The 26,880-nt window shown below is 35.9% G+C and overlaps 1 protein-coding gene across 1 annotated transcript in view; it reads right to left on the bottom strand.

Annotated features, from left to right (window-relative positions):
* CNTLN (centlein) overlaps positions 1 to 26,880 on the bottom strand; it is a 168,238-nt gene that overhangs the window by 116,114 nt on the left and 25,244 nt on the right. The window contains 4 exon segments of the mRNA XM_088157014.1: positions 4,130 to 4,289; positions 13,719 to 13,852; positions 19,920 to 20,099; positions 20,682 to 20,816. Coding sequence (XP_088013140.1) covers positions 4,130 to 4,289; positions 13,719 to 13,852; positions 19,920 to 20,099; positions 20,682 to 20,816 — 609 coding nt within the window.

Genomic DNA, 26,880 nt, shown 5'->3' on the forward strand with positions numbered 1-26,880 from the left:
GAACTACTGTGGTTCATGAATATAAGTACAGGGTCTTTCAAGCATGAAAATCACTGCCTGGGAGGGCACCATTTAATATTATCCTCAGAGACTCAGTCTACCCAGGATTTCTTTGACTTCAACCTATAGGCACATCTGATGCCAAAATCTACTTCCTAGAATGTGACTAAGCGTACTGGTGTTTGGCATACAAGAAACACAGACTACCTTAATTAACATACCTTCCAACAATAGAAAACAGTATCTGAGCTTGACCTAAAGTGTAGGAATTTGTTGAAGATCTGAGTTCCTCAAAACTTTCCCAAAGTAGACATGAAAATGACAATACACTTATCACTCATGTGGGCTTCAGCATACTTGACTGCCTTATCATGTGTGAAAGAACGTAGGCTTTTCATTTTAATTTGAACCTGCACTATCACTAGCATTTACAGACCTACATAGGTTTAATATTTATTTTCAGAATTTAATACTGCTTACATAGACACCTTTATTTCTAACTACACTTAAAGATTTCTGCAGTTACAAAAAATACTGGAAATGTAAAACAACCTTATTATAGTAATAACCCTTTCTCAGGCTTGAAGGAAAGCAAACTACTTCTACAAGACATCATGAGAAGGACTAGCAAAGGCAAATGCAGGTACAAAATTAACATCTGAAAATGTATCTGTCACATTCCTATTTTTATCTACTTGTTGATGCACTTGATGCAGACTTCTGTGATGCCTGATAACTGGAAACTCTTACCGTGCTTTCTAATTACTAAATCTAAATAGTCTAATTAGACTAACTACTGCACAATGCTTTTCTTCATTCACAGACATGCATAGTACCTCTATTCATAGTATTCTCTATCTGAGAACTGAGTTCCAGGACATAAATTATAATTTCCCTTTGAATGACAATGTATTTCCACTCCACTAAAAAGGCCTTCCACTGAAAGACTTTTAATCAGTATGATTAACATGGATGGTAAAGGCCACATCAGATCAAGTGAAAGCATTGCATTATAAAAACAAAGGCCCTAAATTGTAAATTTCAGAAAACTGTGATAAGCTGGCAAAAGACTTCAGAAGCTCTTCTTGTCTTATTATCCCTAGTATTGATTGAAATCTCTCCACCTTGAAATTGTTGGTGAGGACAAATCTATCGAGTCTCATTAAATCCAGCATAGGAATGCAGTCCCCAGAGCATTTGGGACCACTAAAGCAGATGCTACACATTTTAGAAAAATATTCTCTATCCTTGAGAATATGAACTACAGCTGCAATATGAAACAGACACCAATTTATTTCCATAAAAGCTTTAATGTAAAGGAGTACTGTACAATACAGCATCCTCAAAATTTGTACTTAGAGAAAAAAGGTATGTGAAGTCAACCCAACTTGATAAAACAGATTACAGATCTTTACCTGCTGCTCACTACAGCCAGACTTGAAAATTTGTTGTCTTCAATAAATGTACACATAATTCAAAGCAAGTTTATGACCTCAGATTTATTAGAAATATTTTTTACTTTTTCCATCAATTTCCATTAACATCAGCACAAAGATCTGTTTTTCTCAATGGTATCCTGTTAACATGTTTTGAGTATGTGAGCCAACCATACTGCCTAAGCTACAGCACATAGTGCCTATCTGACCACTAACAGAGAGGTCATTGATCTTGCTGTAAGGGACAATATATCATAGGATGTACATGCTGATAGGCGCAATGCCATTTGAAGAAGTAGGAAAATATTCCTTTGTGACTACATTTATGGAATGGCTGACACATCCTTATCTAGCTGTTGCAGACTGCACATCATTAATTCAGGGAAGACAAACAGAACACAGATTTGTCTGCAATAGTTAGTGCCTCTCTCATTGAAGCAAAAAAAATAAACATTTATATTATTTCTATAGATGATGAGTTCTCCAAAAGCCTCCTGCGACTTCGGTAGGAATGCATATCTTGTGAATTGAAAAATCCATGTTACTTTGAATCAATTACAATTGGCTGTTTTATACTGTTTTGATCAGAAATGTAGAATAGGACTGTCATGATAAATGAATTCCTTTCCCCTTCCAAAGTTCTCTTAACTCAACTTTCCACAAGCATTAGCTCTATTCCACTTCAGGAATACACTTCAGGAACTTCACTTACTCCTTTTTTTACACTTTTTTTTTTTTCCCCCATATTTTTTCATGTTCAATATTTTATAAAAAGACAACTTAGCAGTTCCACAACAGTAATGTTTAAGCAGATATGAGTTGGCTCTTGCTGGTTTAAGAAGTTTAAGAGACCTTACTGCTCTATGTTAAAAACTATTGAATTCAACATCTCTAAAACAGCAAATTTTAGATTCTTTTGTAAGTTGGGACTATTTGGCAGCTATCAATAATTAGGGCTTATCTTCTAACCCACATTATTCTTGTTATAAGGCAAAATAGGCAAAAGCTTTAAGTCCCACCTAAGACCAAGAACTGTGAACCAGTTTTCTGAAGCAATCCTAAATATTGAAACAAGCCCACATTAGAAGTGGCTTGACCCTATAGCTATATCAACATACCCATCAATTTTACATATTACTTGAGCAATTATTTTTCATAGGACAGGTCAAACTCTTTCCCATACTGAAGAAATACAGGCAAAATCTCTACTGTGCAAGGTAAAGTGACCTTTATAAAGAGGTTTTTTCATGCTTTAAAACAGTCTCATGAAAATTCAGTTTTATTTTCTTTCATATTGTATTGTTGTAGAACTCGTCTGGAAGAATATGATTTTATAGACACCACTGAAGACATGTCACACTTTCTTCCCCTTTTTTTTTTCGAGTGACTCAAAGAATCCATTTAACACCTTCAGAAGCATTGACAAGAGAATGGAAGATAAAAAACTAGCAACTCTTGACACCTATTTTTTTTTCATTCTAGAATTTACTCTGTCTTGCCCCAGATGGATAAATTCCCCCTGCCTTGTACATGTTCTGAACAACTTTGATAGAAAGTCTACCTTGATAGAAAGATACTTTGATAGAAAGTCAGTAGCTTGACTAAGCTACTATTGCAATGCAGAAATGATTCAGTATCTATCATCATTGCAGTCAAATAAACTGTAAAGTTTTCTAGGGAGTTTGAGTTTTTTCCACACTTTTTTATATGCAGCAGCTCCTTATGTTGGTATTCCACAAAATTTCAATTACCTTAGCAAACCACATCACGTGGCACAGTGTTAAGTAGACAAGAATGTGCAGGGCACTATGAGCTATAAAACACTAAACAAACACATCTTTAGAAACCCAGTACTGAATCTGGTTTGACTGAGGCCTAGCTTCACAATTTTATTAAAAACTGCACACTGTAAGAAAGATGACAATGGGAAGAAAAAGTTTTGGGAAAAAGCACTGGCATTACACAACTTCAGAAATCAGGGGTGTGATAGTTATTTATACGAACTCTTCCTTGCCTTCTTCCTTCTTAATCTTTCTAAAAAGGAAGCAAACATATCTTCTATATTCCTCACAGATATAAAAATATATATAATTTCATAAACCTAAAATAAGTTCTGAGTAGTGCGTGTTTAACAGATCATTAGAGTGAGCATTTTCCCTGACATTCACCAAAATTATAAAACTGTTCTGCAAATGTATATATTGTTCCAACGTTGTGAACTAGTTAAGCACGTCAAAAGATGCTATAGCAACAATATTTCCAGTTAATTTTTAGAGAGCGGGTTTTTGTATCTTAAACCACTAAATTCTTTGTGATTCACACAAATATTTTATGTAGTGAAAAGAATATCTTCCCCTGAACTATGAAAATCAATTTGGAGAATTTAGTAATTGAAAGCTCCTATCCTCCAGGAGAGCAAAAAGACATAGTTAACACCAAATTAGATAAAGAAATTTATATGCTTGGCAATTCAATCCTATTTTTCTTCAGATGCAATGAAATCTTAATCATTGAGGCTGATCAATTCAAGAGGCCATATATGCTGGTATGCAGTTAGGCCAATAAACTTGGATACTCAGAAAGCCAGAGATCTAAAAGATGCAACACTATGAAGAGCTTTGATTATCTGTGCATTGATATTGTACAGACTGATATTAAAATGAACCCTATGATCATAAAGCAGAAAAACATACTTTCTGATATGTTGTTTTAGCTGTGTGAGCACATTCTTGGTCTTGCAGTACATTTTGTGTATCAGCATTGAGAGCCTCTGGCTGCTTTATCAGCTCAGCCTGCTGTGCTGCATCTTCAGTGTTTTGTTTGTAAAGATTCTGTAGCTCCTCTAACTCCTTCCTGTGCAAAACAAGCAATAAAGAGAAAATAAGAAAAAGAACAATGACCTCTGTTAAAACATTGTATGTAAATGATTTTATTGTAGATAATGAGCTTCCTATCTTCATTTATTTTTCTGTCAATTGCCTTACAAACACTGTAAATTACATATAAAATATTTATCATACACTTTTGAGAAATATCTACAAAACAGTTAATTTTCAAAATGGAATGCCTTTCTATTTCCCAGTAATACTTTAACTGCTCTAAAATAAATAAATTTTCACTACTTCATCTTTTTCTATTGAATACTTAGTTCACTCTTTAGCATTAAGTGTCAAGACGTAAAATATGAACACATCAGCTGTAAGTTTGCTGGTTTGTTTTTTTTTACCTAGAACAATCAGAAAAAGATAAAACTTTTTCCTGAACTTGCAGAGTATGTATGAAGCAAGCTTTTTTCCGAAATGCATCTACTCCCTAGACATATGAATATGTTTGCTGATAATTACTTTTTGTGTGCAGGAACAGCATACTGCAACAACCATAAACAAAGCAAGCAAAAACTTTGGTGCGTACTATATAACACAATGAAAGCCCTATAAAGACAATAACAGGAATGGTATTGTAATGCAACCATAGGACAGATCTAGTATAATCAGCTTTCTTGATAATTTTACTGTACTGATGATGAATTTGTTAAATTAAGATCAAAATACAGTAACACTTATTATAAACTATTGAAATTTTTAATATTTTCTGCAACATATAGTAAAAGTACAGATGACTCTATTAATACCTGTTTATATATTTTCTACTTAATTCCCTTCTAATTCACAAGCACATTTCACACTGTTTCACACATTTCACATTGCAGAGATACCAAACTATATATTTAGCACTCCAACTAATTTTCTTCCTTACTTCCTCAAAGAATTGTCTCTGTAACCTCTAATATATATGTAACATTTCTGTGACTGAAATTATCATTAAAAGGAGTTATCACTGCATTTTTCTAATGCTTCTGGAGATATCCAGGCAAAGATTAGTGTACAAAAGGTAAGCAGCAATATTATTGTCTTCTTCCAGGGAAAACACAGAATAACAAATAAAGAATTTTAAGTGAATTTCACAAATTTTTTTTCTTAAAACCTATGCCACTAATTAGGGTTTGTGATTGAACGATTATTCAATATAGGTACACCTGAATAATTATGTAAGAATTTAAATTACATGTACAATATGACAGCCAGACAGCTTTGTTTTGTTAAAAAGGACCATTTCAGAAAGCCTATTAACAGAGCAACAAAGGACAACACTTAGGGACACACTAATCAAGCTTACTAGGACTTAACACTATAATTCCTGCTGTTCTGAATGTATTGTAAAGTAGTTCCCCAAAGTTAACAAGGGTAGAGATATATTAAAGATTCCTGACTTAAGAAAGTGCAACTGCAGTATGTATTGCTTATGTACTAATTTAATTCTGTTCAGAAGAATAGCAGCAGAAATACAGACACAGTGATACACCAGTGCTTTCTGACAGCTGAACAACAGGCTTCCAAACAAGCACTTCTTTAATTTCCCTGTGTGTATACAGTAGAAAATAACACATCTTTTCACTGCAGTCGAAACACAGATTACATTAATTTTGTTAATAATGTTAATTTGTGTTAATTTGTAGGCAAACATCAATGCAGTTATCCATGTCTGTTACCCGAGAATGCAGTATTACGTGTTCTGTAATGGTCTGCCCACAAAGTGTATTAATGTCAATGGGAATCTTTTTTGTTGACTTTACCAGATTTCCAGTTATATCCTTAAGGAGAGGCAGTGGAGGGAGAAACTAAATCTTGCAGCCACACAAGAACCACAGCACAGTCAGAACACATAACATGTTTGCTTATGTTAAATTCAAGGCTTTTTAAGCGTAAAGAAACTCAGTCACAGTTCCATTACGATAAATTTCAGAAATCAAACTTTATTTATTCATACTTGTACTTTAATTTGCTTTTGTCTTTAATGAATGAGGTACTCTTTTTACATTGTCAATCCATGGGGGAGCCTTCTTTTATTTCACTTTTACAGAACAATATGGAAATTTTGCTAACCTTACTATTTGGTACCAATATGCAATACAAATAAATACACATAAATAAGCACTTTGCTAACAAGAGGAGCCAAATCAGAGAGGGGAGCTTTAAACTAGGAATGGCAGGGATCAAAGATGTTGATGAGTTGACCCGTGAGGGAGCTGTGGCCTGGACTGGCAGGCAAAAGCAGACAGGTAGATATGGACAGAGAAGACCTTGTGATGAGCAGCAGAATGATCAGGGAGAATGTTCACTTTATGCACATAAATAATGGAGTGCTGATAATATGAGAAGTTCTTAAGAGTCTTCCTGTTGATAGGAGAAATGGGTCGTAATGTCTTCATAAACAACTCAATCTGAAAGAACCAGTAAAGTTCTGGAGAAATGGGTGTGGGGGTCGTCACTAATATCAAGCCATACAAGTTTGTTGCAGAACTGAGTGCAGGCTGAACTTCAGGGAAAAATGTGCAGGCTTAATAGACTTACGAATATTAACCTCTCCAGCCAGGGTGGGCTTAAAGCTAATTTTAAGGGCCATGCAATGCATGATGGGTGTGTGGGGGAATACATCTTACAGAGGGAATATGTAGTAGGTGATTCAGGAAGGCTGTTCCTGTTCCTAGTACCTCAGCCAATGGGGAAAGGAACGAGGGCAACATGCCATCAGGAGTTTGGGATAAAGGAGGCTATGTCTTCCAAAAACCCAAGACAGACCCCATAGGGATACGGCCTAGTGGACTCTCTCCTTTTATTCAAATTAAATTCATTCTTGCAGGACTTCTCTGTCTCCTTCATAGAAGATGGCCTTTTACAGTGTGATTTTCCATAGACCAGGAAACAAGCACAACTGGGTGCCTATCTGAAGCTGCTGTTCAAATGGACACAGTACATCTGCATGGGGACAACAGGAGGATTGAGAGATCTGTCTGCACCTGCTGGACTCATTGGGATCACAGAGAAAAGGTGGGAGAACTCACAGGACTGAAGCACTGCCATGCATGGATACAAGTTCTTTAGGAAGGCCTATGTTGAAAAAGAAGGTTCTGGGAAACTAGAGCAGTCAACTGTATCTTAGTCCTTGGGAAGGTGATGGACCATATAATGGAAAAGATGATCACTGGGAGTCATAAGAGGAAATTATATTTACAGATTCATAGAACATTCTGAGTTCGAAAGGGAGCACAATGATCATCAAGTACAACTCAAGTAAATGACTTGAGCAGGGACTGAACCCACAGCCTTGATGTTATTAGCACCATGCTCTAACCAACTGGTCTGGCAGCCTGCTCCGAGGGAATTACTATCTCAGTGGATAAAGGGTGAGCACTAGATGCTCTTTTTGATTGTAGCACACATAGTCTCCCATAAAATGCTATAGACAGATTGATGAGGTGCAAGCTAGATAAGTGGACAGGAAAGTTCCCTTGAACTGGTAGAACTACTGGGTTTGAAGAGTTGTGATCAATGATGCAAAGGTCAGTTCAAGACCAGGCACTAAAGGGGTAGCCTAGGGGCTCAGGGCCACCACTTTTCAACATCATTAATGATCCAGACAATGGGACAGAATGCACCATGGCAACTTTGCTGATGACACAAAAAAGGCGGATGGCACAACAGATGTCTGGGCTGCCAGGGAGAGAAGGACCTTGACAGATGGACAAATGGCTGGACAGGAACCTCATGAAGCTCAAAAAAGACAAGTGCAAATTACTGCCCCTGGGTGATAATAATCCTGTGTAAAAGCACAATCTGGGAACAGACAAGATGGAAAGTATCTACTGAGAAAATGCCCTGGGGATCCTGGTGGACACCTCAATGGCCATCAGGTAGTAATGTGGCCTTGTGCCAAATGCCAGTGACATCCTGAGCTGCAGAGAGGATACTGTTGCCAGCAGGACAAGGGAGATGATTTTTCCCTTTCAGTCAGAAGTTTTAAGGCACATTTTGGTGCTGTGTCTGGTACTGGGTTCCCCAGGACCAGTACAAGAGAAGCATGGACATGGCTGGAGAGAGTCAATGAAGGGCCACAAAGATGATTTAAGTATTGCAGCATCTGCTATATATAGAGAGGCTGGGAAAGCTGGGTCTGCTCAGCCTGGAGAAGGCGAAGTTCAGTGACAACTGAACTACCAACATCTATAAATACCTGATGGCAATTTAGAAATAAGATGCAGACAGATAATTGTAAAGGGTGCTCAGTGAGAGGAAAAGAGGCAAAAAAAGCACCAATAAAAATCACATTAAATTGCAGCTAAACATAGTAAAAATATTTTTATCCATTGAAAGTGGCTGAACACTGGAAGAGCCTACTCAGAGAGGTTGCAGAGTCTCCATTCTTAGACATACTCAAATTGAACACTGGGCAGCCCGCTGTAGCTGATACTGCTGGAGCAGAAGGCTGGATCTGCTAAAGGAGTGTACTACACCATCTTCAGAGGTGTTCTGCCAGTTTCAGCCACTCAATGATTCTCTGTGATTCTGTTACTAATTTGCTTGTCCTATGCCGAGAATATTCAAAATCAACCTCAAAGTATCTACTAATATGCTTACTCTAAGCAGCAAAAAACAAACACTCTACGAAACAGACACCTTATCCTGTCACTGCAGAAGGATAAGGATGTCAAGTCCTCAGAAAAAAATACTGAGGTGAGCATGTAACAGAAGAAATAACCAAAAACTACTAATTGAATGTAACAAGTATAATGAGTGCATTTAACATATAAGAGATAGCATACACACCCATATATGATATACAGGCATCTATACATACATACAGATATATAAAATTATATACTACATATAAAATATATAAATTATATGTAAACATGTAAATACATACATATATAAAAATATAAAAACATGGTGACAAAATGTTTCAAAATACTATACACTTTAAAGAAATACAATTTTAAGAAAAAAGTCACCATGAGCAACAGTAATTGGAAAAACAACACTGACAGCTAAGACCCAAACTGCAACACTTAAGTCCACTTTTTTCCATCATCCCAAACTTCCCACAAAGTAACACACTGTTATACACTGAGAGCTTTTAACTTTTTTAAGAGTGAAGTCAGGAGGTAGCACTGAGAAATAAAAAAATACCTGTGTCTCTAATCTCGTACCTTAAGATGAATACAATGGAAAATGACATTTATAGGAAGTGACTTGCACTCTTCAAGCAACAAGAAAGGGTGTGCTATGAAAAACAGTGGTCTTTCTCATGTCAAAAGAGAAGAGCATTACTAAGTTATTTCAATCTCTGAAGTAAGATTGTTGGTACACTAACCTTAGAAGACTTTGCTTTTAGTGTTGCAAGGTGATGGTACATGAAAACACCATGGAGTAGACAGTAGCAAGACTCAGTCATTGGACAATTTAGCCAACCAGTAACAATATTTAAGTCACTACTATCGCTTAGGGTAGAGACAGCTCTGGTGCTCATAGACATTTCCTTCTATCTCTAAAACATAAGATTAAATAAAACTTTTCCATCTGTGTAGGGGCAAGGGGCCTTGTATGCCCCTACCAATGGTTTCAGAGTAACCTGCAGCTTCCCTGAGATGTAAATGAAATTAATAACTATTGTCATTCCACAAGCTATATAACTATTCTACAAACAGAATTAAAAGCATACACATCACTTCAGGTGATGCTCTTAGCTTTGTTTCACCACCACAATTCTGGTGAATACACTGGGACTTTGAGCACCTCAGCTGCCACTGTTAACAAAGGAATACAAGATAGTTGGGGGTAACTCAAAAATCTCTATATTCCATTTCCTGCAGTTTAAAAATACAGCACAGTGACAAGTCCTGTGAATTGCGATTTTTCATGGAAATGGCATAAATACTAAAAAATGGTTTGCAGCATACAGCAAAGTATAACCTAAAAAATCCAAGAGCAGCAAAACAAGACCTATGTACAAATCTGATTGCCTCATAATTTACAGCACACGAGTTAACAGCAACTGCATTGGAAGGGGTGGTGGACAGGGTGGGGGCACACAGAGTGAGAGAGTAAAAATGGAACATTATTACAGAAAAAAGCAGTAGTAAAATCATCAGGGATAGATTTGGACTAGATACGAATCAAAGGAATGAAGTCATGGCCCACATTTCCAAAAACACTGGGACAAGAAGTTCAAATTCATTTTAGAATAGATTTTACTGTATTTGCAAACAGTTTAATACTTGTGACAGCCTTAGTGAGTCAAGTAAACTCCTCCAGTTTTATGTTCAGAGCTCCACCGGAGCACTGCATCAGACCATGAAGTTCCAGGCCCCGGCATTGAGCATTATTCTAATGCAAAAATAAAATTAAAATGGAAAGGTTACCATGGGCACGAAGAGATCCAGAACACCTGTACTGAATGAAAACATGAAAAACAGAACAAGAAAATGCATTTCACAGGTAATTCAGAAGTTTGAAATTAAACCCAGTGAGGTGAAGAGTGCCTTGCAAAAATTAAGCCAAAAAAAAAAAAGGAATGGCTTCTTGAAGACATTCACCATGCAGGATGTATCTTGTAAATACTATTTGTTCACTGGACCTAGAAAATTTATCTTCCACACCTCAAAAGTATGTGGCTGACTTTTACTGACACATGGCAGTATTTTCAAAAGCACCTTCTTATTCTGTAGAACCAGAGTTGCACTGGAGTATTTCTTCGAAGTTTGATCTCTACTAATTTGCTGAAGAAAACAATTCTCTTGATGTCTACAGACACATCCGTACAGACAAAAACCGCTTGCCAACAAACTGACAGACATGCACAACACAGGAAGTTGAAAATGCACAAGAAACAGAGCACTAGCCCAGTATGTACAAATTCCCTTGGAGACTAATTGAACTTAGCACATAGTGTAAAAATTTCAGACAGTATTACCAAGATGTCAGCAGAAGGTGTGATTTTCTGGATCTGCCTATGCTGTATACGAAAGACGGCACCAAATGAAGGAAGCCAGTTGCCTTTCTTTCTTTCTTCTTCTAGAGCTTCTTTCTAACAATTTCAGTTGTGTTCCTGCTCTGTTTTCACAGAACTGAGAGGGTGGGGAAGGTAGGAAGGCAGCAAACAGGGAGACAGAGCACTGGGGAGAACAGAAACATTTGCAAGGCAGATTGTCTTTTTCAGCTCTGAAGTTTGAAATTGATGATGGGAAACTGAAGACACTAAGGAGGATGGAGTATTTTTCACTATTTAACAAAGAATTTTCTGCCAACATCATATGACAACCAAGCATTCGATGTGATACTTTCATAAGACTAAATTTTAAATGGATTAAAAAAAAAAAAAAAAACAGTTACCATAAACAGGAAAAAATAAATACTCTAATCATAAAGTCAACACAGTTGCAAGACCGGCCTAGGAAGATAATATGGAAAGAATTCATTTTCTCCTCAGATTTTTTCTTTTAACTGGGGAGTTGTTACTTAAATAAGTTTGTCTTTTTTTTACAAAGACTTGTATAGTTTTGACTATTTTTTTATCAGACAAACAACAGAAAAGTAATTTTCTCTACATATCAGCATCTTAGGAAGACAAGGAGAAATTTAAGTATTCTGTACTATGAAAGTACAGAATATTTGCAATTCTTAATATGTATTGTTAACTACTGAAACTGAATTCTACATAATATAAGCTTAAGCCTTCTTTCTTCGTAACAGAAATGTCAAAAATAAATTTGCAGCTGAAGTTCGTTGAGAAAGATTAACAGACAGTAGTTAGCAGACAATTATAATGATACTGATGAAACATATACAGATATGTGAAGCATAACTCACATACCAGTGATATCAAAAAATACCATTACTTATTGCAATACCACTAAACATCTAGGAAGGAAAACATTAAATCACACAAAAAATCCTATATGATTGATTTACCAAACAGTTTTCCATAAATTTAGAGGATTGGTTACATAGAAAAACATAAAAGACTTTACCATAAGTATAGTATTCATCTCTTTATTACCTTATGTTTAAAAAATACATTGTGTTCAAAAATGTCGCTATTTAATTCCATAATTTAATGAGGTGTTTGTGCCAAATTCTAAGAGACTACTTTGCAATGAATAACAAAGAATACATTTTGAGAAATTTGAAGTTAAAAGATTTGGCCAACTCAGATTGCAATATCCTAAGCTAAAACCAGCAAGCAGTAACTTTGCAAACTAGATTACCTGACTCTAAATGCCTTCTTTGCTGTCCCTAGTCCTCACATATATGTATTTTTCTGAGAATAATTTCAGGAGATAAATTCTATTAGTCTACTGCTGAATTTCCCAAATTCCATTGACTGCCTCTCTCAATACAATTTCCCAATAAGCTTATGCATGTTTACTGACTTTTTAAAACCCAGCTGGTATTATTCCTTTTAAATGTGAAAATAATTTTTCTTGTAAAGACATCATCTTTCTTGAAGAGATTTCAACAAGATGACAATTTAGGTCAGATGCATCAAAAATCATACTTCTTGGTTTTTTCTTATACTCACTCCATACAGAAAGATTATTTGTTCTTGGAAAGTAAAGAGGAGTATCCATACCAATGATTTTTACTTCCCAACTGCAGCCCTTCAGGCAAAATCGCAATTTAAAGGAATACTGAAGGGAATATTATTTATCTAACATAGGAATGAAACAATGTGTATGCCTCTGAAACTAAGAAGCAAAACATGGACAATTTCCTGACAAACAACTTAAGGGTTACCAATTATCTTCTGACATTATCTTCATTCTGGGCAATTCAGTAGTCTTTTCAATTCATACAATTCATTCTGTCCTTTAGCTCTTTTCCAAGACACAAGTAATGGAGCACTAATCTTACGGATTTAGGGTAAAGAAATAGTGTGTGACACCTAAGATAAAGCTTAAATCACTGCACTTTAAACTTTAGCACAGGTCTACATAGACTTTGGCTGACTTGTCAGCTTTGACTCTAATAAAAAAGTTAAATTTAGGCTTAAATCTTTTTCAAGTTTAGGGTATTTAGCCTCTCTAATTAACCTTTATGTCACTAATCATATTGTTACTTTGTTACTTTCAGTAGAGATTGGTGGTTTTTCTGACCCAATGCAAATTACAGAAGTGTAATTTCTAAAGTCTATGACTACTTAAGATATAAGGTAGATATACTTAAGATATGGTAAGATATACTAAGAGTCAAAATGTATCATGAAGAGTCTACATAAACTGGCAGACTTCCAAAAGCCTTACTTCTTGTGAACAAAATAATAATACAAACTGTTGCACAAAAGTATCTCTAATGCATGATACTGCTTTGTGGAACAACACACTGCTAAGTGGAACAACAGTCTTTTTGAGAGTATTCACACTTAGAATTATTATTCAATACTTACTTAGCTCTGACCATTCAACAATCCTTTTGGAAAAGTTCTTCCTGTTTCACGTGTACCTGAGATGATAAATTACTGCATATAGTGCGCAAACTTTTTATTTGTTCTCTTGTCTCTGCTAAATCAGTTTCCAAATTCTGCAAAGAAAGCATCTGAAATGCATTAATGATAAAGAAATAATTAAAATCTACTATGCAAGTTATCTATGTATACAGATATATGGATGTGCCCAGACATACATACATACACTTATCGCAGTCTAAGCAAATACATATCGGTGTATGCACATGTATGAAAAATGTGAAATACCAGAAAAAAGGTGTATTTCAAGTTTTAGGTGGCTACCTCTTCTTTACTCAAATAAGTTTTCCTTAACTCAGTTGCTGGATGTGGAAGGAGGATTCTGAATCAAATCTTTTCAAAACAGTAGTTCCCTATTTAACTACTAAACTTGATTAAACCTTGTTTTCTATGTAGAAGCTCCTAAAAAACAAGCAGCTATGCATTCATTGTTTTAACCTCTCACAAAAATTCACAATATTGTGTATATGAACTAAGAATCATAGATATAGATTCATTTTCGAGACTGCTTGTTAAATCTGCTCTTATTATGCACTGCTAATTCAATGCAAGGAATAGTTGCTACAGGAAAAGAAACAGCATACAAGCAAATTTCTGAAAGTGCTCACTGAAAATAATACAAATAAGCAAGGGTCTGCCTTCTACCATAAGCCCTACTGTAGAAGTTAGTCAGCAAACTGCAAAGGTTTATCCAGGAAACACAGCAGCAAGGCAGCTTACTCAAACAAGACTTCAATCTCTACATAAACCTCCATAGAGTTCTCTCAGAAGGGCACATCAGTCCTTAGGAAGCTTTGTATGACTATTCTTCCCGGAGTGTTTTAAGGCAAGAATGGAAATATAAATATTACAGCAATATCTAGAACAGAATTTCAGATGGTAGCAACAGCCTTAGACCTGCTTTGGTATTATGCTACTCACAGATGCAATCACTCGTTCTCAGTAAGGCAAATATTCCATGATTCATTAATAATTTAAAATAAAAGCCTCCTCATAGAATATCATTCCTAATCTACTGCCAAGAGTATATTAGTTTTCTATTTACATACAGACTTAGTTAAAGAAATAAGAAAATGCACATTTTTCCCTTTCAGCAATGATGCCTCAAATACTGAGGTTATCAAAATATTTCTATAACTGAAAAGTGAATAATTTAATTCTAAATAAATTAAATTCCTTAAAATTGCATAAAATTGTCTTATAGGTATTTAGATGTATCAGAAGTGTACTACAATCAAATTCCTTGAAACAGTGCGAGAACTATCATGTCCTGTTGATAACAGTAACAATGATGTAAGGAAATAGCAAAATTCACAAGTGAATGAGGTAGGAAATTAATTTATTTCTTGACAAATATCAGGCTACATACCTGGTGTACCCAACAAATGAGCTACCATTCCATGTCAAAGGCTAGGTAATAAAACTTAACTTTTCCTTGAATGAAAAAATTTGAAATGACAGGAGACAGTTCACTATCAACACATAAAATTCTTTAAGTGTAATAAGGTATTTATAACTTGCAGACAAGTAATTATAGGGTCTCTCTTCAGTATTTTTTTCTTCTGCAGCTAAAGGTATTACACACATGAACAAAAATTTTAATAGTTAATATATTCTCCGAATAAATTCTATTTACATATTTCTAATACCACACTAGAGTTGCAGAAATTTCCATGAAGAGATGAAAAAAATCCAACATTGCCAATGGTTTAAGTTCCCATCATCCATTGCAGGGTACAATATGAAGAATATGTAACACATTATTTCTTAATAAATACAACTTCAGAAGGTATCTAATGGCAGAATTTAAAGCTCAGCTGAATACTGAAATCTAAAATAGAATCACAGAATGGTTTGGGTTAGGAAGGATCTGGAAGTTCCAAGCCCCTGCTCTGGGCAGGGAGATCTCCCTCCTAGGTCAGGCTGCTCTAGGCCTTGTCCAACCTGGACTTGAACACCGCCAGGGTCAGGGCATCAGCAACCTCCCTGGGCAACCTTCTCCAGTGTCTCCTCATCCTCATAGTAAAGAATTTCTTCCTAATCTCCAACCTAAACTTCAGTTTGTACCCCCTCCTCCTTGTCCTGTCACCACAGTTCCTGACAAAGGGTCCCCGTCTGGTTCCTGTGCAGGCCCCAGTCAGATCCCAGAAGGGCTGTGAGGTCTCCACTTTCTCTTCCCCACGCTGGACAGCCACAGCTTGCTCAGTCAAACTTTGCAGGGAAGGTGGTCAAGTCCCCTCATGGCCATCCTCCAGACTTGCTCCAGGAGTACCACGTCCTTCCCATGTTGGGAACACCAGAACTATACAGGGCACTCCTGGTGGAGTCCCGCAGGGACACAGTAGAGGGGGAAAATCATCTCCTTCCACCTGCTGACACACCTCTTTCCATGCAGCCCATGACACGGATTTCTGGGCTGCAAGTGCACATTGCTGGCTCATGTTTAGTTTTTCATCAACATCATAATTTTGATCATTAAATAATCTATAATACTTTACACTCATCTTCTGAGTATCTGCATTTTTAAGATCATACGGAATTTATCACGTTCCCTTCTTGTTGATATAGCAGCCAAAAAAATTCATTGCATAAACATGCTAGGTAAATTTGTGAAAATTTACCTAGTACAAATACTCCGATGTGGGTTTTTAAATTACAGTCCATTTCAATGGACTGTTTAAAATTCAAGCCTTTAAAGCCTATTAAAAAAATGCTACTTAAAACAGTAAGTCAAAACATCGAATACTTCATTATATGAGAAAGAAAATGCATATTTATAGAAGACACAGTACAAGACAGCAAGAAAAGGTGAATTTAAAAGAACTTCAAACATGAAAAGCATAAAAAAATCAAGGCACAAGGAAGCACACTTATGCCCATTATGGAGTCACTATGAATTAACACCAGTTTTGTAATTTGTAGCTTCAAACCCTTTGAAAGTCACTTTCAAAGACAGTAGCTTTGTTTTCACGTTTTTTCCTATTATATATTATGACAGAAGTGAGAGTAATTTCTCAAGGTCCCATCTCAATAAAACTCTCATTTTTCAGTGCAACTAAAATCCCAGGCTCCTCTTGAGAGAGATGGCTGTTTCTTTGAAAGTTCTGACCTTCAGATTCAGAAACTTCAAAAAGTACCGTGCTAACTAAGAATTAACAAAAACAAACAAACAACCCATCAGTAAGCAATTCGACTGGCTTTTATTTCACCGAGACTTTAAATTTGCCAGTCTGACATTTTTTCATCTACATACAAAGCCTTTTGTGACTTAAGTTTGGGGAAAAATACATTCATAACTAAACAACAGCTTAAGTAACCTCCACCTAAAGAACAACCAAGTAACTCAACTAATTGATTCTCAGACAGGGAGACAGCTGGCTGACTGACAACTTTTCCATTTGTTCATTTTCCATTTGTTCCATTTTAGCATGTATAGAAAGCTGATATGTAAGCTCTGGGAAGCACAAAAGAAGCACAAAAAGTTCTTTAGAACTACTTTAGGCAGAAAGCAAAGACTTAAGTCAACTTTCTGTACATTATTTAAATGAACGCATATAAAGAAAAAACAAATAATAAAACACTATTGTCAGCCTTTTAGCTACCTTATCAGGTATTCTCCTGTTAACCTGTCTCACTTTGACTGCAGCTAATATGACAAAACTTGAAAGAAAGGTTCTTTAAAAGGACAAACTATCCATAGCAGCTTTTCCTTTCTCTCAATTTGAACAAGTTTAATTTTATACCTACTTATACAAGGTTACAATAACAACCAGTTTTTGAAAGTGAGAAGTGGTAATTTTTCTCAGTGGAAAGGTTTAAAGAAACAACAAACAAAACCTCTAATAACACTTCAGCTTTTGTACAGGTGACCACTTTTCCAAAGAAGCAATCCCTGATTTAGAGCTCATATTTCTACCATCTAATACACATTTTAAAAGCAATGCTAGGCTAGCTTATTTTCAAAAGGATTCTTTTTATTCTTTCAGAGGAGACTAATATGGATAACATCTGTATACAACACATCTTTAAGACTGTTAAATGCTATGTTTATTACTGAAAAGCATGTACAAAAAGATGTTGATTCAACTCCCAAATTAAAGGGTTGAGATGCAGCCAACACTCCCAGCATCCCTGGATGCAGTTCATTTCAGGCTGTCCCAATGGATGGGTACTAATCAAGTTCCCAGGTATCTTCCAAGACATCCACTCTTGGTACTTTACAGTGAAGTCTGTCTCTAGGCCGAAACTTCTGGAGACATCTTGCGGAAGCTTAAGGCAAAGACAGTATTTAGTACCTCTGCTGTATCTATTAACTTTTGCAATTAATTCATCATTCCATTTCAGCAGCAGGTCCCCATATTCCTTGTTCAAGAAGAAAGCAGTTCAAGAAATTCTGATTTTATCAGTCACTATTTGCAACTCTCAACTGCAGGTAGCTTCAGTGTCCAGACAATGTTTCTGAACTCGCCAACAGCTTTTCCTATTTCCACTTCCTGAATACCGTTTTCCACCTGCAGCCTACACTCAAGTCTAGTGGTGAATTCCATTTAGCCAAGCTGATCTCCTGAGGCATCCACTTTTTTTCCCAAGCAGACCATACCTGGGCTTGGAGGAAGCTCTCTTTAAAGACATAGTTTTTCCTGAGCTCTTTACCCTTCAAAACTGATTCTCACAGGATTCCACCTACAAGTTCCCTGAACAGCTAAGACTCCGCTTCTTAACTCCAGGGCACTACTTTCCTTCCATCACTGTCTCAAGGTCTTGGCCTTGACAGCTTCATGGTCATTATAGCCAAGACTGTAACTGATTATTATCTTCTTAACCAGTACTTCCTAGTTTGCAAACAGCAAATCCAACTCTGTGACATCCCTGGCCGTTTCAGGCAACACCCATCCTCAGAGATACCCTCTTTCACACTAAACACCAGCATGACCTGCTTGTAACACCCCTCTGAAATACCAACACTACTAATTCCCAACCCTACAATCACCCAGGTCTTTCATTCATCAGCATGCCTCATCAGCCAGGAAGACAGAGACATTAAAAGTTATTCTGGCTGTGCTCACTGAAGGCATGGGTAACAGATTTTCAGTAACTTGTCCAATGTTACATTTGACAACTTAAAAATTATTTTATCAGTTTGGCACACATTAGATTTTTCTCTCCCAAGGGAGAATCAACAAATCATTTATTGTCCTGGGAACCCTATAATCCTTTCATCATAACCAGTCTGAAGAAGTGAGTTGGCAAGAACTTTACTTCTCATGTTAAGAGATCTGAATTAAGCTCTTTCACAAGAGTTTCCGTCACCACAACAATCCGAAGCATCACCAAAATTGCTAGTGCAGGAAAAAAGAGGGCATTTCTAGGTGAGCTGTTAATTAGTTATTGCAATGAATGTACTTTGATAATGTAAAAGAACACAGCATTGTGTGTATTTGCCATGTAAACAAAAAGAATCCACTACCTAGATGTTTATATATGCAGCTGTTGAACTACGAAAAGCCATGTTTGTGGCTCATTTCTTGGAGGAATTTAAAAAATACTAGCCAATTTCCACCAGGAAAAAAGAAAAAGTAACATTTAAATAAAACAGAAAAAGACTGTACCATATATTCAGTTATTTTGTTTTCTTGCTTTATCATGAACTATGAAAACAACTTTTTAATATATTATAAGCAATAATAAGATCGCTCACAGAATAGAGACTTTTGTAGGCTAGGACACAATTTATTTGGAACTACTGCTCTTTCAAAACAACAAAGATTAAGTCTACTGCAACAAGATTATAAGTAAGTAAATTACAAATCAAGAAAAAAAATGTGGCAATACTTTTAAGCTTTTATTATTTCATAGTCACATATATATATATATTATCTCAAAGTACAGCATCTTTTATTTTTTAATGATTACATTTTAAGATGACTATTTGAAGCCAGATTCCTGCTTTGCAGCATCAATTTTTAAAAAGCTGTGGGTCTTAAGTGATAGAATGTAAATGAATGCAAGTCCCCACTGGTAGATTTGAATATATAACTTGCTATTTAAAGAAAATAACTTGTAATGAAATGTCTGGAGAAGTTAATTCTCAAATAACATCCAGGAGTCCATTCCACTTCGTACCTTTATTCTGACATCATTGCCAGATTTTTCTTTTTTCCGTTGTGCCTCCTGCTTCCTCAGTTTCTCCAGGTCACTTAGCAGGTCAGCACAGCATATATTTAATCCCTTATTTTCCTCCTCCACGTTTTTTATAACCAGTCTGTTTCGCTCTTCCTTCTTTTGTGCACACTCCTCAGTGTCCTGTAGAACAGTACCACAAGGGCCGATAAACAAAAAAGTGAGAACTAATCAGCAAATATAAACTGTGCAGTTTTACCCTCACAGCAGCTTCTATATTTGATGGCCAAGGTCACCTGTGTACTTTTATTGGCCTCTTTCATGCAGGTGGAAGGGTCATATTTTTTAGCTGGATGACAGCTTTGATGAGTACACATTTGCAAAGAGCCCATTAATTGATCAAGCTGCCTTTGATGCTGTCCCCAGCTATTTTTGAGACCCACACAGACATATCCTCCCAGACCTCAGCTTTATCAATTAATAATGCCAGTCCCATCAGAATCTAATTACAAGAAGCCACATCTTCACACTTCTACTTTCTTTGCTCCATTTCCATCATTAACTATTTATCTGAAAGTTGTAAAGCTTGGATTCTTGGCTTTAAAGCATCTTTCTCAGTTGGTATGTGAGAAAACGGTAAGGTATAGCAAGGCCTAAGGCAATTTTTTCTCCAAGCTTGTCACTTTCTGTGCCACAAAGGCTGACACTGCTTAAAGAACTACTTCAAAGCTACAGTCTTACGAAACTACGTACAAGTCAATATACCTTAAGTTCTTGGCTTTTATCTTTAAATTTCCGGTTCAAGTTACCGAATTCATTCTTCAAACAGGCATTTTCCTCATCCACAGCACTTTTTCTCTGCATTAAGCTGTTTATCTCCTGCTGCTGTTCTGTGAGACTCTATTTAAAAAAACCTGCTCATAGACAAAAGGCAAGTGCAAAACAGCATGCATGGTCTGTGATTTAGGCCTATGAAATGTAACTATCTGACACATGCAGTTTTTACAGCATTATTTTAATTCCATTAGTACTTTAATCATACTCAAAGCTGAACGACTGTAAGACACAGTAATGCAAATGAGGAACCAAATATCCTGCTGCTACTGAACAAAGAAGCCTATAAATGCAGAACTGAATGGAAATTACTCAGTGAAGGTTACGCAAAAACAGTCATTTACCGAAGTTATATCTGTGTTTATGGATTAAGAATGCATTAGAATACTGTTTAATGAGCACTTCTAGGACATCAAAAATCAAGCCAGGGCTGAATTCAAAATTCTCCAGAATTTCCAGAATTTGTCAACAGTAAATACAAATTATTAATGAGTGAGGCTACCAAAATGATTATGATACAAAATACTTTCAAAGATAATTAAGTCTGGCTGAATTTGCAGCTCAAGGAAAATAATACAACATTGCTCAACACATACTATGGGTTAGTTCATCCGCATATAGAAAAATCTCACTGCCATAAAACAAGAATTTGAACTTTCTGTGATAATTTCATTTGATTTTCTTGCATTAAAGACACTTGCTTTAAACACCCACACTCTTCAATGTCTATTAGAACTCTGTGTTTTTCTCCAGAAGTCTGCTTTAATTCCACATTCTGTTTTGTCCCATCTCTTTCTAAATCAAAAGGGCTTTAATGTATATTTTCCTAGCAGTGACACCATAATTGTGGTACCAAACTGATGAAACTTTCATGTCGGTACTGCTTTGCTTTTGATACACAAGCTAAAATGAAGTGTGTACAAAGACATAAAAAATCATCAAAAAGACAATAATCCTCTAGATTATTCTACAGTACACCTGATAATATATGTGTGAGAGTTTTCAGCATCTAAAGCTTACATCTGGTTCATAAGTATGTCAGATATAAAAAAGAATGAAAATACGTTGATTAAAAACAGGCAAAATAGTACATTTGAAGTCACACTTCACCATTCAAAAGACAAAACATTTGTTCTTTGGATATATTATTACACTTACAGAAATAAAGTGTTGCTGGCAGAAATGATTTAGTTGAATCTTTAAAAAGGTATGTATCACATTATTATGGAAAGCATCAGTAATTTTGTTTGTTACCCTCCCACTCCCCAGGTCCTCATGGAATTGGAATAAGCAGCTCCTTCGAGTCTTCCTTCTAGCTCATTACTACTTACTTAACATTTACCAAAACAAAAGTCTGTACTTGGAGACACCCTAAAAACATCATTTAAAATCTCACCTATTTGAAAGAGACTCTTGACTCTGAGCTAAAAATTCATAAACACAAATTTTTATAAAAGCTCCAGCTCTTTAAGGAATCTGAGTACACAGGCACAGGTACACCACATATTTAGTTTCATTATGCACTATGCAGAAACTGGAAAGCATATGTATATTTGTGAAGTGAAATCAGAGATATTTGGGTTCTGTTTAAACGGGATGTTTTCCAGCAATTTAGAGAATGAATGGAGACAGGATGGTACAAAAGTGCAACTAGCTATTTCAAATGTTCTGTATTGCTCAGATTAATTTTCTAACTGAAATAAACTACTTACTGTGACTACTCAGAATAGTCAGACAGGTTATCCTGAATCAGACTTGCAAACTAATTGCTTATCTCCACAATTGAACTGTTAAACAACTTAACACTTTAAACCAATCAAAAGGCAAATATGCCACATCAATCAGTAAGCAGCAAACTCGCCTGAATAGTCTACAAAGTCATCTATTGCAACACGAGTGAACATTGTCTAGGTGAGTTACACTTGTAGGGAAAAAATCCTAGGGTATCACTTTGCATGCTCTTATCTTTTCCTCTAAATGAATTGAAATTCTAGTCTATCTGCTTATTTCACATGCTTATAAAGAAAGGAAAAAAATCAGAAGTATTACTTGGGAGCCATGACTGGGTAGAAATAAGGGTCATAAAAAGGAATTTTTGAGACACAAACAATTAAGTAAATTATCATCTGCCCTTTCCGGTGCAACTGTTTTCATACTTTGCTTCCTCAATCTATATATTACTTCGTATCATACTAGAGTAAAGATTGATTTCTTACTGCAGAGATCATAAGCAGTGTTCCTAAAAGACTACCCTATTCTGGTAAGCAAGTGAAACAGCAGGGAAAAAAAGCACCTGATTAACACACAGGGCAACCTCCTACATGAGGTTATGTTGACAGATTTCACTAGGTAATTCATCTATTCCCCTAACATCTACTGATTTTTGTCTAGATACTATAAAGACAGTCTGACACTACACAAGAACAATCTCAACTTACACTTTGAGTTGACTCAGTCATACTTGTTTGAATACAACAGGGCAAAAGCAATGTTTGACAGCCTGGTGGTCAAGAACCATAAAAAAACCCTCATGTAACTAAGGCATCTAAAGCAGATTTCGACAAACTTCCAAGAAAGAAAACTATTCTAAAGTGAATTTGATCCAATGAAAACCAAAAGAAACTGATTTTACCCTTCCATTTATCTGGGAAGAATCAAAAGAGTATCCCCTGTATACTGCTGGAGCCCAGAGTGCTCCAGGCAATAGTACACAGAAAGAAACACTGCGACCTGGTGGAGCAGACCTTTTGATGTCTCAGAGGACTGTCATTCCTGAATTCATTTTCATCCTTTCCCGTGGCATCTCTTTACCTACAGCACAATACAATTTTTCTCCCATAATCCACTGTTTACTGGCAAATACTATTTATTTTTTAAATACCTTCATATTAATCTGAAAAGGAAGCAAAATCACTTACAAAGTCAAACTGAGAAAATTTGCTATGAAAACAACAGATTAAAACCAAAAAGTGACAACAGCCCTTTCTTGTCTTAGTGCTGAATACATCAATCTTTTCATGGCAGTAGGACGTTAAAATTATCTGTCTGTATTTCATGTGAATAAACACAAAAAAAGTATCAAATTAAAACCTCATTTTTACCCATTGCGAATTTAGGCACTATAGTACGGTATGGAGACAGTGAAAGTGGTGGCAAAAGCAATTCTTTAATGCTAGGAGTCTGATTCAAAAAAAAAATCTGAGTTAGGATAGAACTACCAGAAATCATGTACTGTTTGATACTGCATATATCATCACTGAAATTCCAGTCTTTAGTGAAGTATTTTTCAATCTGCTACATAAAAAGCATGTGGCAAGAACTAAGAAACAACAGCTGTACATGTTATTATTGCATTAAGTGCTTTCCAAATTTTCATATTTTGTGAGTCAAGGCAAAAAAAGGTTGGAAGAACCAACCCCTAATTCTCCATTTTGAAGTCACTCAGACTGCACTACTAAACCAGTATTGCATAGCTGCCTCTACACAGGCTCATGAAATGCAAGAGTGTGTATTATTTCATGTGAAGATGTTAACTCGAACCAGAGTAAAAACAATCTAGCAGAAATACAAAACTGACATATCCTTCACTTTTATTGCTAATACAGAAATGCAACAATGCAACAACACACTGGGTGCTGAGGCATTTATTGAAAAATTTCAAATCTATACACCACAATATTAAAGGAGTCCATCTAAGAATGCAACAAAGGAGCATGCATTTGATTTCTACTACCAAAAGGATCAGGGTAACAAATAAAGACTAAATTCTGTGTTTTCTTCATTGCATTTTTTATCAGAAGCTTTCACTGTCCACTTCTAAAACACCACTTGGAAAAAAAAGTTAAAATGAACATAAACTGATGACAAATTGAAGTATTTTCCCCCTGAATTTGAGGAAATCCTGACATCTTCCACAGAAACAAAATTAATTTAGTAATGATTTTATTAAAAATTAAATGTGGAAATATATTTTTAAGTTCTCTTCAGAATTTCTACTTCAACATTTTGTGACATATTTTCTCCCTTTCATCATCTCCTTTTCCTCACCAAGTAGTTGAGGTTGACTTACCATACTTTTAACTTCTCCTCTCCTTCCAACTCCTGTTTTCATCGCTAGCAGGAATTTAACAGTAAGTATACACCATAAAAAACGCTCCAGTGACACTTTATACCTTCCGTTGATTAAGTTTTCTTAAATTTTTCTCCATATTTTTTTCAACTTTAGTAATCCTCATGGTTCTTGAACATCCATATGCACATTTAATGAAAAGCACTGCTACTCATATTCTCATACAGTCCTCCAAAATAAAGGAAAAAAAAGTAACAAAAGAAGTTCACCTTCTTTCATCTCATGACTTCATTAGATTCTTACATTATTTTCAGATATAGGACAAACAGAAGTTCAATGCAAATAGTTCACGAAAAGGTATTCATATGATATGAGAGTGATCAGCTGCATTCTGTAGTCTGTACAGTGTCCTTTCAGACTGTGAATGACAACAGCTAGTTAAGATATAAAATAGATGTTTATTTTTAAATCCATACTTCTCTAAATGTAAAACACCAACAGTGTTACCTGATTATACTGCATAGATTCCAGAGCATACCTGTATTCACAGCTAAATATTCTACTTAGAACTTGAGTATTAAAAAGGATGAACAAACCAATGAAAAATAGCAACTGACATATACCGGATTTAAATGTAACACACGTAACAGTATTTTGAGTGCACATCCCATATTTTTATTTCTTATTACTTTTCGTTCCTAACCTTCTGCCAGAACAATCTTAAACAAATTAAAAAAGCAACCACAAATAGAGAGTAATTGAAGTAGGTCAGTTAATTTGATTTTCATATCACCAAAGTTGTTCTTCCTTGTCCAATCCCATGCTCTCCAGAATTCCCTGAGATAAACCAATTTTAAAAATAGTTTCTGAGAAAAAGAAATATTAACTTGCAAGGAGGTATCTTTAAATCTGTTCCCAAAATGAATGAGAATTTCTGAATGTCTGTTTCTATCAATTTAGACATGAAATACAACACAGTAACTTAGAGACGTATACAAGGAAAAACATTCTTAAAACATCGTCTATTCAAATGCGCTTCCATACCATATATGTGCTGTTGGAATAGGGCAGATTTGTTTTGCAGGCAGCAGAAAAGAAAGTCAAGATTCTTTAAAGCATTTTTAAGAGGATCAAGTAAAATGGTTCTACAGAGAAGCACTCCAGAAATATGACCAGCTGACTTCATCCTGGAGGTGGTGAATATGTACTTTCTTCTCTACTGTTAGTCAGAGTTGCTCCTGAATTCTCATCTGACCCACAGATTAAGGAAGGTTCAAACAGCATAATCTATTATAAACACTGTGTTCCCTATTGCCCTCTTTGGACTTGTCTGTTGTAATTAATTTGTTATCTTCAGCAAAGTTTGCTATCTTAATCGAAACACCTGATAGAATTTTTCAGCGCCTGAACATGTGGTGGAAATAAACTGTGGCATTATGCAACTCTAGCACCTCACTTCCACTGGCAGCAATGGAATCATCTTTTACCAGCACCCTACCAAGAAATTCACAGCATGGAGAAAATTTTTTTTACGATGTGCACCATCTCCTTTCCATTCATGCTGCTCCTTACAACTCCACTGCCACACACTCCTCTCATTCACTAAAACAAAGCTTTACTAATATTTTCCTCAATGTCTTACAATCCTCTCTATCCCGTTCTCTCAGTTCCTTCTGTTGCACAGGTATAACGCAAGCAAGCACTGCCAGCAGCTGCATTTTTTGCACAGACAAGGGAACCAAATACTGTTTCTGGCACATGTGGTTTTCCACAATTGGTTTTCCATCTCTGAAACAAGGAATATAGAAGCTCCTTGCCCTGCAAAGGGGAAATATTTAAGAGGCAGTTTTTCACAAAAACACACCTCTAATTCGTAAACGAGACAGCATTTTGTCAAAAAAAGAAAACCCGCAGCTCCATAATAAATCCAGCATCAATACCAAGCAGCATAGCATGTATTGCAGTAATGTATCTGCTACACTTAGAAATTTACTGTCAATTTTGCTCTACTGAGCTCTCAGGAAAGCTGCAGTAAATATTGACAATATAATCTGACAATCT

The sequence above is a fragment of the Sturnus vulgaris genome, chromosome Z (assembly GCF_052056855.1).
Source record: "Sturnus vulgaris isolate bStuVul1 chromosome Z, bStuVul1.hap1, whole genome shotgun sequence".
Classification (NCBI taxonomy): domain Eukaryota; kingdom Metazoa; phylum Chordata; class Aves; order Passeriformes; family Sturnidae; genus Sturnus; species Sturnus vulgaris.